We start from the raw sequence: 13,890 nt of genomic DNA on the forward strand, positions 1-13,890 counted from the left end.
ACAAGAAGCCTAACTGGCTGAGAGAGGAGGAGATTAGTCCGTAAATGAGGTCAGCTATAGGAGTTCTGCCATAGTGGACCCAGGCAGGTGCCTACTTCAACTGTTAAGTAAATAAACCCTGTTGAGGCCAGTAGGATAAGCTGGTGTCCTCCATGAGATATATACTTATTAGAAGGCAACATAATCTGACTTGTGTTCCAGTGCTGTTGGTTCTCCTCAACTATGCTCAGATCCATTTCACCTCCATTGTAATGCAAGAAATTTGTCAAGATCTTAGCACTCCTAAATTATGGTTCTCTTCCAAGTGACTGGATGGAGAGGGACGTATAGCCTCTTCCCCCTAAGGACATGACACAGTTTGTACTCATTACCTGCTACACCCAAGAGCAGACCAGTGACATGAAGTTGCTTTTTGCTATATATTAAGCTATAAACTTAACACTGTTCCACATGACATATTAGGAATACATTTGCCTGGTTTTATACCCATTTATTGTTACTGGACAGACTCCAATAACTAGACCTTAGCACACAAGCAGCAGCATTAAATACGACAGTGGAGTCCTTAACGTAAGTTTTTATTTGTCCAAGAAACTCAAAGTCATAGTTAAGGTCCAACATCCAACTTTATTTTAAACATGACAAAAAGAAATCTATTTGAGATCATGGTGCATGGGAGTGAGCAAGTTAAGAGTGACCAACCACTCTGAGATAGGCCCTAAGCACTGGGGGCGCATTATAAGTTTGAAAATCTTCTAGAGGCTATGCCAAGCTGTGCCAACTCTCCCACGCCATCTCAAATAAAAAAAATAAAAATAAAATCAGTTTCTCTCAAGTACCCTGGGCAGGTTTCTGGAACTGGCTTTTAAACAGTTTGCTATTAAAACAAAAAAGCCACTTCTTAACGACAAGTACAGAACAAGTTCCTCCCAAACCTAAAGCAAGAATATCACATCACTTTAGTCAGTTAAGGAAAAAGAAAACTGAACTATTCTAAATGCTTCGAGTGGCTGTTTCACCTTCCATTTACAAATGAAGAACAAAAAAAGAATGAAGTTCTGACCTTTAATTTTTCTAGTGTCCATGAACACAGCCCAGTTTTCCTTTCAAAAGCCCTTTAATACAATCAAAACCAGCTACAGACAAATACATTTTAACTACTGTGAAGAGCAATAGGTAAGCAAGACTTCAGCACTTGGAAACACAGTCTTCCCATCAGATATTACCAAGGCTGAGAATGTTTCTCAGAATGCCCAGACTTGGCCTGGACTGAGCCAGCTGTGACAGGAACTGGTTTCCCGTTACTCTCATTTCCTGCCACACAAAAATCCTACACCCTGATCCAATGCAGTGTGGCATGACCCTCAGTAAAGGAGAGGGAATATTTCAAGTTGGTGGATGGGCTGAAGGCTTAAATTAAAAGGAAACTCAAAGATAAGACTGTTTCTCTTCTAAGTCCCTTTTCAAACCTCTCAATGGACAGGAAGTCCAGAGTTACCACATCATTAGTCAGCAATAGAAACCCCTGAAATATAGGCAATATGTAAATACCAAGTGCTTGTCTCCAACAGCAGGTCACTCTGGTATGAAAATTGGAGTTATTTTCATTATAAAGTTTCTGTTCTAAGGGGTAAAAATTTAGGCTAAAATTAAAGCAGCTAGTATTTGAATGCAAGTATAAAAAAAATCAGACGTGAATAGGGCATTTAGAGGTAGGGTCACCACCTGCTTCCTTAAAAAGTATTCTTTAGCCACCAGTCTAACTGATAACTGGATAAGTAGAGGACAAATACGGTAACATTTGCTCTTCCCTTAATTTGCAATAAAGGTAAAATGCTGCTGTCCTCACACCAGTTCAGAGTAGCTATCAATCACAGAGGTGGTCATTCAGAGTACCAGTTTTTAAAAGCAAAGCAACCAGCTTTATTCCAAGTAGAAACTGGCCTTCACTTTGGTACCAACTTGCAATTTCACCAATACTTGTCTACACAGAGTTGGTTCATGGAAAGCTGGAATGTTAATTTACCCTGAAGAAACCTGCTGTGGTCTAAATGTTTGGGTGCATTTGCCTAATGTGCATTAACAATTCATTAGAACACTAGCTCCACTTCCTCTTAAAAAAAAAAAAAAAAATTGGGGTGGGGGGAGAAAGAAGAGAGAACAGAAAGTCTTGTCTACACTTCACTAGGCACTACCTACGCCAATGGGAGAGCACGTCCCATCAGCATAGGTACTCCACCCAAGGTGGAGTAGTTATGCTGATGGGAGAAGCCCTCCGATTGCTACAGCATTGTCAACACCAGGGGTTAGGTCAGTATAACTATGTTGCTCAGGGGTGTGGATTTTCCACACCCCTGAGCAACATAGTAACAGACATTAGTTGGTAGTACAGACCAAGCCTTAGGAGCAGAGATTAGATTTCAAGAGGGCACATAGTACTGCCTATAGTTATGGCTACACTGCTATTGGGGTGACTGCAGCATGTGTATGTCCACACATGCTGCAGTCACACCTGACTGCTGTGTAGACACACCCTTAGTCTCAAATCAGGCTAGCCCAGCAAAACTGATAAACAGATTATCCTGTGGCTCAAGTGTTGTTTAGACTAAGTTACATTGCTGGTGTTTTTGAAGACTTCTGTGAAGCTACTCCTGCAAGAGAGAGGTGATCGTGCCAATACAATATTTGAGTTCTATTCAAATGAAGTTTTGCTTCCAGTGTCCGGTCAGGAGGTATTAACTATTGCAGTTCAGCCTCTTACCCCATAGTCAACCTGTACTTGAACCAGAAGCATGCAATGGAAGCACAAAGCCTAGTTACAAAGGCATCATTAATACCACTAAGGGAGACTGAATTAAGTGAAACTTGAATTAAGTGAGCAGCCTAAATTTAGGTTAGGGCTGCTACTTAAACTCTTTCTTAGACTCGTGCTCAGTCTCATGTTACCCCGTGCTAAAAAAAGGACTTAACATTAAATAAGCCAGTGAATAGGTTGCCAAGAATATTTTAAAATAGAGAAAAGCTAGGCTAGTGGTAGCACCTTATGCAAGGCTGTTTATTACTCCAGCTCTGTCACATCATTAGGCCAGGATTGCTGTGGAGGCAGCACACAGAGGAAATAAGGTACATTCTAGCAATACTCTTTTGCCAGTGCCAGTTGTGGGTCTGGAACAGAGCTAGATATGGCTTTAAGACCTTAACTTTAGGAAAGCAGACTGGGGGTGGGGGAGTGTATTTCAACATAAAAAAATTAAAGCCAGGAAGCTGGCCATTGGGAAGATACTGAGCCAGGGTAGCCATCTAGCATGTGGCTTCTCTGCAACTCAGGAATCTGATACAACTTAGAGAATTTTTCACTTGACCAGAGCTCAAAGAGCCGGGAAGCGATGAAAAATTCTCAAGTTGTACCAGAGCACTTTGAACAAGAAAAGTTTAATGAAACTAGAGCTTAGCTACCCCTGGCTCAACAGGAATCCATAACAGCCTTTTCCTCTGGCTGTCTTCCATCTTTCTACCAGAGGTTACCCTTGCTGGGTAACTTCCTACTAGCCAGATTCCTGGCCTTGATCCCCCCCCCCCCTCCCTTTCTGCTTTTGGTATTGCTGCATCTACCCTCCTAGGCAGATCTGCAGTAGTAGGATTTATTACTATTAGTAAGACTTTAGGGCTAGATTTTTTGAGAGATCTCAGCAATCAGCAGCTCTCAGAAGAGGAGAGTTGTACACAAGAATCTGGCTACTTCCTTCAGGCACCAAAATACGAGCAAAGATGTGTGGGTTTTTGGTTTTGTTAAAGATCTAGCTATTAGATTCTACAAGAGAAACAGATTTGACTCATACCCATCTTTTGAGAAGGAAAGAAACATGCCCCTTTCAGGCAAAGGGCTAGTACTAAAGTTATTATAAAGGGTAAGTTCAGGTCTTGAACAAACTATCCATTAAAAGGGAAAATTTGAGATATAGTGTTACTCTTGTGATCCTCTTAAGAAAGTTCTCCTCCTCCCTTACTAGTGGTCCTTGTTAGTGGCATTGGAGAACCCAATACTACCTGTGTTTGACTTGCTCCTGTGCACCAATTTTGGTAAGCTTACTTGCCTGGATATGAAGTTTTTGGCTTCATACAATAAGGTAGTCAGTAGATTTGGTAACCACATGAACTTTAGAAAAAAAGAGGAGTCAGTTTTCAAACTGGGGTTCAATCTTTCTTCCTGAACATGGTAAGGAAATGCCACACACAGAAGCACAAGTCAAGATTTTTTTTTTTTTGGAGTAGGTGTCTTGATTTATACTTGGCAGCATAAGTAGTGCTGAGAACCTAGAAGCCCCCCAGTTCAGTCAATGAAGTTGCTAGGTGCTCATCATTTTTGAAAGTCAGCTGCTTAGAAGGCTGTTTGATATTTTTAAAATAATGCTTCAGGTTAGCCTCAAGTTTATTCTTCTCTACTTTAGACTCCTACCTAGCCAAGGTCTCCTTATGCTAACTGAATAACTAAACCTAATAGTCTCATTTTACATATATCCTGCTGAAGTGGTCCTTATGAGTCTACCATCTAAGAGTCAGACATACTGATAGCTTTTTATTGGAGGAGGGAATTTCATCCTTTTAAGAAAGGGGCATTAGAGGAATTTTATTCTAGCAAGAAACAGCCTTCTATGGTTGTGACAACCCCTGTGTTGCACAACCACTGATTTTGCCCTTCACCTTTAGTACTGAAGATTTGGATCCTCATCTTGCTTTCTACTTTATTAGAGAAGTTTGAATCCTGTGCTTAATACTTGACAGTTAAGTTACTTCAATATCTGGAATTGCAATACCACCACAGGTTCAAAACAGGAGAAGACCGATGTAACTTCAACTTACCAAAGATAGTAAGAAAAGTTATGCAAAGCCATGCTTAAGTATTGGCAAAGTCTATTTGAAGGTTACCATGTGTATGTTATCATTTTACCCTCTTTCCACTTCTGGGAAAGAAAACCTAAGACCTCCACATCCTCTGCTGGACTGTACTTAATCCATGTTTCTCTACTGGATATCTAAATAATCATATGGGTTAATGTGCTAATAAGCTTCCTGACCCTGCTATGGAAAACTCTGGAAGATTTAGGATTTTTATCCTTTGGTTAGGTCTACACTACAATTAGACACCCACTGTGTCAGCTGGCTCAGGCTGCAGGGCTGTAAAATTGCAGTATAGATGTTTGGGCTCCGGCTGGAGCATGAGCTCTGGGACTCAGAGGTGGGAGGATGGTTCCTGAGGCTTGGCTCCAGCTGGAGCCCAAACATCTACACTGCAATTTTACAGCCCCACAGCTTCAGCCCCTCCATGGGTGTTTAACTGCAGTGTAGACATACCCTTCCTAACCGCTACAGAAGGTTCAAGACAAGCAAGCTAAGCATCCACCATTTAACTAGATTGAAAGACACATACTCCTTTGAAGAGCAATCCTCCCCTTCATAGAAAAGGGGTCTCCACTTCAGAGATTACTCATAACACAGCATGGCCTGATTTCTGCCTTATTCAGTTCTTGTGGGGAGTTATGTTTGTGCTACACCATTTAGCAATCATGTGAAGTTAACATCTCTTCTCAAGTGGTAGTGAAGACACTGAGGAGAATTTCAATAGGTCTCCATACAACTTATGTGATGCTATGAACCTGTGGAAAGGGCGATTGTTGAACTCTGAAAGGAGCATCTTCAATTTGAGCCAGGAAGTTATTAGAATACTTTCTGTAAGGGGAAGGGTTAGGTCCTGTCCAAAGGTATACAGGAATATATGCATTTGTAAGAGGCACTTGGTAAATATCAAAATATATTTGAGAAAAGGTTGGGTGTTTGGAGTGAGCCAGATAGGCACATCTCATCCTACAGTTTAGGAGAAACAAGCATGCCTTCTTAGTACTGTACATGATGGAAAAGAGGCAGAGAAAGGGGGATGTTAAGCTGAACTTTAGTACAGGAGGTGAGCTATTCCTATTGAACACTGTGAAAGACAATCCTGGGAAGGGTTGCCCAGTCAAAAAAAGCTTCCAGTTCCTTTAGAAGGGCAGGCTTCAGACATTAACTTTTCTACCCAAACATTGTTTCAATACTTGTAATTGTTTTTGAAGCTTTAATTGCATTAAGGACTTCAGTCTTTAGTACATACGAGTTCACATTCTGGGGAATTTGTCATCTAAGAAAGTCTTCTGAAACTTGGCACCCAAAAGAGGATTTCAACCAGCCCCACTGTCAAACTCCTCAATAAATCAATTATCAACTCTTCTAGAAAATCAATACACAGCTACTGCAGGAACCAATAAATTCTGGAGCCCCTCCATGAAAGAGGGTAGTGTCCCTACAGTGACCCATTCTGTAAAGCCAGAAAGTACAAGATGCTCATGCACAGCATGAGCTGTTAAGCTGTTCCCCCTATGCAAGAGCAGTCCAATGGAAAAACTGACCAGGACTTGAGATTGAGGGAGTGTAAAGTGAGCAGGGGAGGCAATAAGGAACACACAGAATGATCTTGTTGCTGCTCTAGGACAGAATGTCTTTGGTTCTGTACAAGTTATTCTTGCACAGTTTCCTCTCAGTGAATAAGCAGCTGTATTACAGTACCTAAATCAAATGTGCAACAGCCATGTCTTCAAACATTTTTAACTACAGTAATTACAAACATAAGGCCATATGATCCCTTCCCCCAACAAAATAATGGCAATAAGGCTTCTTGTGGCTTTTGTACAGAGGGTCCCAAAAGGCTTTTTTTTTTTTTTAAACCAGGAGCCTAGTGGTGTGATTACACCACACACCAGGAAAACAGCAGAGCCAGAGGTAAGCCACAGATTCCCTTTAGAAAACCTCTGGCTGATTAATGGTTCCCACCACACAAGATTCCATTTAAGAAACACTCAAGTTGGAAATTAGTTACAAGGCAGCCAGGTGGGATAAGACTGGCTATAGGGGATGGGAGAGTTTGCAATATAGTAGTTGCTGAAGTTCCCATCACTGACATAGGGTGCTGGCTGATAATAACAGGTAACATTAGTGGCATTAGGTATGATGTTTTGTTCCGCCAACACTCTGAGTGCTAGCAGCGAGATCAGGTTGAGAGTCTGTCTCCGCTCATGTCCCATGAGGCACACTGTGCTCTCATTTACCACCCTGCGCAGGATCATGAGATAATCGTATTTGCTTCTCTCATCTTTGGAGAAGTGGTTCTGGAGGTAAGTCTCTAGTTTGCGCTGCTGATCCAGGATGTCAGGGAAGTCTATGAAGAATCTGGAGCACATGTAGCGCTCTAGAGTTTTAATCTCCTCCTTGTCCATGGGCCGGAAATCCCGCACTAAGAGGTTGCTGTACTTCAGGAGCCCACCACCTCGGATCTCCTCAGGATTCTTGGTAGCTATCAGTCTGTTTCGGAGGTGATCAAAGGCTGCCTCAAAGTCTCCATACATACTCTCTCCAATTACAGTTGGATGGAAGTGCTCTGACATAGGATTTTCTGAGCAGTCATAGTAAAAAAGCAAGGCATCTATGATTATTTGGAAAGAGTCCACACTGAACTCAAACTGTCGTCGTATGCGATCTACAAACTTCAGCTCTACATTCCTGCCATGTTTGTTGGAGAGGGATATTAAGCTCCATCGGTCCGTCTCTGTGCACACTTTCACTAGCTTCTGGATGTAGGCTTCCTTCAAAGTCATTGCGCTGATTTTTAGTTTGCTCACCCCCTCTGGCAAGAAGTTTAAGAGGGACCGCAACACCACATCTCGGACGAGCTGAAACTCAGCCTCAGTTGGCAGGGACACTTGAAAAATTAGGTCCAGATCTTTGCAACCCAGTCCATTATCCTTGACCAAGACATGACCAGCTGCAGAGCCATTCAGCCGGACATCGTGTACTTGGATGCCTGCCTCATCCAGCCTGTTGCGAACGGTCTGAACAATGTCCTTCAGGGTTATTTTCAGTGTTGGGAAGTTGCCCCGTCCATGGATTGGAACCACCTCTGTCAGAACCTCATGCAGACGGCTGACCTGCTCCCAGCTCAGTACACTGCATGACATGCAATCAGTATTACTTCCTTTGCCTGCCATTTTAGAGTTTGATCTTCTCCAAAGAAACTGGAGGGGAAATAAAAACATTTTAAGTCAGATTTCACTGTTATAACAGAGCACAGACTATACATCCAGGAAGTCAGTCTATTCATATCTTCATTATACACAGTGCTTGAAAAGCCATTCACCTACACACCAATAGCGATCTCTTTTTCTGAACAGATATTTAGTCTGTCTTGTGGTAGACAGAAGTAGTTTCATGCTCAGTTTTGCTGTGAAAGACATTCTTAGTTAGCAGCTGACCTACAGTACAATCCTACATGCTGCTGCATCACATGGCAAGAACTTGGGTTTAGATTAAGGGCCTGAATTTTATAGGTACTGTAAATCCACAGTGCCAACTCAATTCAGCACTTCTGAAAATCAGATCCAAGATATTTCTATTTACAGATGAAATAATTAGATTGTGCCTCCAATTGCCATGATGTCAGAAGGCAAACTCAGTCTGCACCTTATCACACCCCAATTAAAGAAATCCAACCCCACTGAGCTCAAACTCAAATTCTTACCACTCTAAAAGTTAAGACATTTCAGGATCCTGAATGCAAGCTGAAACTACACTTCAGTCATATAAAAGCTAAAGCCCCAACGTTATTCTATTCTCACCATGGTCCTCAGGAGTCACTAGTTACCTAAAGCCATATTTTTGAAAATACTAGTATGCTTGCATGAACATTTCGCCTCACTTGTGAAGGAGCTAGCATGAATTCAGTTAAGCCATATTAAGGGTCATATAATGGCAGTATCTCACCTAGTTTTATGCAAAGGGGTTTCTAACCTCAGCAGCTTGATGTCAGGCAGCAAGTCTGATAATGCCTAGTCTTAGTCCAGACCTTTTGAAGTCTGTGTTGTGTTGAAGTTGAACAGATTCTTACATCTTATTTGCCTAAATAGCTTTATTTGAAAATGTAATCAGACACTTATGGATCTTTTCTAGAGGTACTCAACTCCAATGGATATTAAATTACATATAAAGGCACAGGGGAAACAGACACCTTAGGTTTCCATTGTGGCCAGATGCTTTTGTCATTTAAGACTAATCAAGGCCTGGTCTGTTGCTCCATCTTGGAATGCTCAAGCAGGCTGCACATGCACAGAGCCAGCTCTAGGTTTTTTGCCGCCCCAAGCAAAAAAGTGTTTGGCTGCCTCCCCCCCCCCCCCCCAGCCCTGGGCTCCCCCCACAAACACACACACAGACTGTCCTCCATAAATGAGGAAAAGCTGAGGTGCCTTTATTATTCTTTTGTTCCACTCTTTGTTTCTATGGGGAATTTGCCAATACAATATCACTGACTTCTTTTTAAACAAATAAAACTAGAAAAGAAATTAAAAAAATGGGCAATGGCTGTTGAAAATAGCAATTCCAGTCCTAATAACCACTGGGAAGCATTTCTTGCTCAATTTTATCCTACTTTTTCTACAGCAAGTTACAGTGGATCAGTATATTTGATTTGGGAGAAATGAAGTAACAGCTGCCCAAATTGAGCTTGAGCACTCCTGAATTTTGAGGGTGTTCAAATCTGGAAGGCAGGTGCTAGATTCCCTTTCTGAATATTAGCTAAATCTGGAAAGGAAAAGTCAATTTCTGCTTCCATGGCTCAGAAGTGGAAATCCTCCTACATGCCTGGTACTGTATCTAAAGCTGCCCAGGTCCAGAGCCTCCCCTCCCTTACTTTTCATTTTAAATTCTAGTGGGGATCCATGTACCTCCCTTGCTAGGCTTCAGATAGAGAGGTGCACTGTCCATTTAGTCCACCCAACTCTTTTTTTGGGGGCTGCAAGGTGAGGTCACACCAGTATCCCTAATCCAGGCTGGGGATGTCTTCTGAAGGGGATATCTGGGCCAAAGCCTTCTACTCCTTACTTGTTCCCTGTTCAGTGCCACCCCGTTCTAGCAGTGAGTTCTCCAGTCACAGCAAGCTGCAGCATGAGGTTTCAGCTACCATACTCCCTCCCCCTCCCTTTCCTGTTGATAGTGGCCTAGGGAATGCTGGGAAATGTCATTCTTTCCCTGCTCTAAGGCTGGCTCTATAGGCAGGGAGCTAAACAAGGAACTACAGCTCCCAGGGCCCCCTCCCTGTTGGTTCTCAGCTCCCATGCTGCCGCCCCTGCAAATGGGCTGCCCAAGCACCTGCTTGCTTTGCTGGTGCCTACAGCCACCCTTGCACATGCAGCTGCAAGAGGGGATGCAGCAAGGGCATTCATTCAATAGTAAGCCCTCTTGCTTATAAGAGGTGTTTAAATGCATTACTAATCTTGTACCTTCCTCTTAAATAACCATTGCAACCACACTGCAAGAAGGAGACTGTTTTTCAGGCAAGAGAAGTGGCTATCAGAACTGCAGGGTTCCATACCCACTGTCCTACAGCCTCAGCGTGACCATGGCCAACTCATTTCACCTATGTCCCAGCTCTCCCCCTGTAGAATGAGGATAACCCCTAACACACATGGGGCACTGTGAGGCTAAGTGCATTTGTGAAGTGCTCTGAGGTCTTTGGGTGGAACTTACTACAAAGACCTGATCACATCCTCCCATGCATGCACAGAACTCATTTAGTTCAGTGGGTATGATGGGTCCCCAGAAATGCTAAGACCACTGTCTAAATGGGTCACTGGCAAGCACTCTAATGACATTCCATCTTTGGATCTCATATACTAATCAGCCCTAGAATATTTAGTGAGCTCCTCAGACCCAGATGACCCAGGAGCAGCAGTGTCAGAGCAAGGCAAACAGACTAAGATATCAAGCCTTCTGGCAACACTGCGTGGATGAATTGGATCTCCTTGGCCACCTCAAAAAGATGAGGAAGAACATCTTCACAGCCCATTTTGCTAGACCTACATAATTACATCAGTCATCAACATTCTAATTATATATACATACACACGAGTGTTTAGATGCTCCATCTGGGACAGATTTCCTCCTCCCATGTCAACACTAGTAACATTAAGTAATGTCACTTTTGGACCCAACTGATGTGAAAATAGTACGTAGAATTCTAGCAAAATAAACTTTGGGAACTCTCTCTTTGGTACTGCTATTCCTGCTTTCAGGACACTTCTAGCTGGAAAGTTAATTTAGTGCTGCTACTACTGTCAGTTTCCTCAAAGGGATTTCTACAGTTGTGTGAAATTTAAACCCTAGGATTGTTAAAAATCAGAAGCCTCTCACATCTAGGTCACTGGTTCTAATCATGTACAGATTAGAGGAGCTGTTAACTGTCTCAGACTAGTTTCCAATAGACTTGGGACATCAGCGATGATTAAGCCACAGTTTACATTTCAGTAACTTCCACTGTAAAATTCTTTATGTAAAGCAATGTGATATTAGAAGTAGCCTACACCCTATCCTGGTTCTAGACCTAAAGCAAGATAAACTAGTTTAGAAAACTAGACTTATCTTAGACTCCCTGGAGTGTTACAACAGGCTGAGATTTTTAATTTGCTCGATGAACCATTTGTATTAGCTTGTAATAGCCATTCGTACAAAACATATTATGAGTACTTAGTGTTACAGCAAAGAGTATTTCTTAGACATCAATAAGTGTTATTTGATATAATGACAAACATTTTACATGTTAACTGCAGGTATACTCAGAATGGATTTGCTATGCTAGGGCATTAAATAAGTGTGATGAATAGCAATATGTATTACAGTGGTTCAAACTTTTTTACTGGTGTCCCCTTTCACATAGCAAACCTCTGAGTGCAACCCCCCCCCCCTTATATATTAAAAAGTGTTTTTAATATATTTAACATCTTTATAAATGCTGGAGACAAAGCACGGTTGGGGGTGGAGGTTGACAGCTCATGACCCCCCCCCATGTAATAACCTCACAACCCCCTGAGGGGTCCCAACCCCCAATTGGAGAACCCCTGATATATTAGAAGTGCAGAAATAAGCTTGTTGTATCTTATATGATCTTTAAAAATACAAGGAAATCACATTTGGTGGTCTACACTTGGTTTCAGTGACTAGACAATGACATAGGTAGAAGTGTTGACTCATAACAGTTGCAGCTATAAACTTGATCATTTTAAATGCACAAGTTATTATACTTCTTCACACTATGTTCAACATAGTAGCTGCACTATATAGTGCAAGTGACAGTTACAGACTTTAGAGTTGCACTCTATATTGTATTACTACAAGCATGTTGGGCTACTATTGCAACCAAATTTGTGTCTGTGTTTCTGTATTGTGTTTCCCTCACTATAGAGGCACACAAAGTAATACCAAAATATGCCCAGTGTATGTGTTTCATAGATGCCAAAGCCAGAAGTGACCACTGCCAATGTAAAATCCTCCTGTACACCAACCCTCAATATTTGTTCCTCATGTAGGTACTTTTAGGTCACCCCTTTACCTTTGGTAAGTTACTGTCTCCATTAGTCCCCCATGCAGCGATCTTGTTTAACGATTCACATGTAACAGACTTGTTTCCCCAGACTGTCTAATCCCCTTTGCCATACGTGCTGCGTCTTCACTGAAGCAAGACTCCTTAGCAAGCAGGAGGTTTTCAGATTAGCAATTGAGTTATCAGCGTGCAAAGATAACTGCTGCAACTGGCCCAAAAGCTAATAGGGTCTCGGATAAATCAGCCAATGCTTTAAGTGCGCCCCTGAGCCAAGAGCTACCCGGAGAACAGTTAAGCCCAGGGTGTATTTTGCTTATGGCGTTGCCTGCACCTGTAACCTGAAGGGGTTGTGCGGGGCACCGCCAGGCTCTGCCCTCAGGACGGTGAAGAAAGCACCGGGGCCCGGGCATGACAGGCAGCCCCGCCCGTGGCCTGCCGCGCAGCCAGGGCACCGCAGGGCGGGCAGCGCCGGCCGGGAGTAGCCGGACCCGTCCGCTCCGCGCGCCCGGCCTCACTGGCTCGCGCGCTGCCCACCGCTTATTAAACGCGGCCGTGCAGAGTCTCTCTCATTCACTCACCTGCTAGTTCGGCGACACGCGCCTCCACAGCCACCACTCAAGTCTGTCACTCCGTCTAGCTGCCCTCACCGGCCCTATTTATACCCGCTGCGGTCACGCCCCCATCGGGCCACGCCCACTTTATTTGCATTCTGCACGCGGACTCGCGAGCCCCGCCTCTATAGGTAGCATCCGCTTTGTAATTGGCCGCCGCCTCGATAGATCGTGTGTGACGCAAAGCTAGCACGAGAGACTCGGCGCTCTGGCAACCGCGGCTGATGGACTACGGGAGCGCGCCCCAGCGAGAACGGCCAGGTTCGCGTTTCGGGAACGCGCCGCCACGCTAACGGGCACCGGCCGAGCCGGGCGCTCTTCTGCCGGAGGGCGGGGGCGCTCCCCGCCTGTAGCCCCCCGCCGCGCATCGGGACACCGCAGGGAGATGGGGGCGCGCGAGGGCGGGGTGGAGCAGGAGGGGGTGGGGGACATGCGGGGGATGGCACAGGAGGGGGTGGGGGACATGAGGGGGATGGCACAGGAGGGGGCGCGCGAGGGCGGGGTGGAGCAGGAGGGGGTGGGGGACATGCGGGGGATGGCACAGGAGGGGGCGCGCGGGAGTATGGGGTGGAGCAGGAGGGGGATGCGGAGCGCACGCAAGAGGGACCGGGCGGGGGTATATTGGGATACTCCAAGGGGATGGAGCAGGAGGGGGATGTGGGCATGTGAGAGGGATGGGGACATAGGCCAGGTGGGATAGGGCATCTTGTCTGGGCTTGCTCCGTGTGTGACAGCCACCATCCCCGAGTGAACAGGCCACCTGGCTGGCAGGGGCAGATGGGGATGCCTTTCACCCCGCGCACTTGCCTACCCACACCCTCTAACACA

At 44.3% G+C, this 13,890-nt stretch overlaps 1 protein-coding gene across 1 annotated transcript; it reads right to left on the bottom strand.

Moving 5' to 3' along the window:
* Positions 1-561: 561 nt before the first annotated feature.
* Positions 562-13,071, bottom strand: TENT5C (terminal nucleotidyltransferase 5C). The gene is made up of 2 exons (XM_054042637.1): positions 13,030-13,071; positions 562-8,099 (listed from the first exon to the last, which is right to left on the bottom strand). The coding sequence occupies exon 2, from the start codon at positions 8,070-8,072 to the stop codon at positions 6,900-6,902; it is 1,173 nt and encodes a 390-aa protein (XP_053898612.1). The 5' UTR covers positions 8,073-8,099; positions 13,030-13,071; the 3' UTR covers positions 562-6,899.
* Positions 13,072-13,890: the final 819 nt, after the last annotated feature.

This window comes from Malaclemys terrapin, chromosome 1, assembly GCF_027887155.1.
Source record: "Malaclemys terrapin pileata isolate rMalTer1 chromosome 1, rMalTer1.hap1, whole genome shotgun sequence".
Lineage (NCBI taxonomy): Eukaryota > Metazoa > Chordata > Testudines > Emydidae > Malaclemys > Malaclemys terrapin.

Excerpts from the sequence above, each read along its gene's own strand:
- TENT5C (XM_054042637.1), bottom strand. The coding sequence starts at position 8,072 with ATGGCAGGCAAAGGAAGTAATACTGATTGCATGTCATGCAGTGTACTG.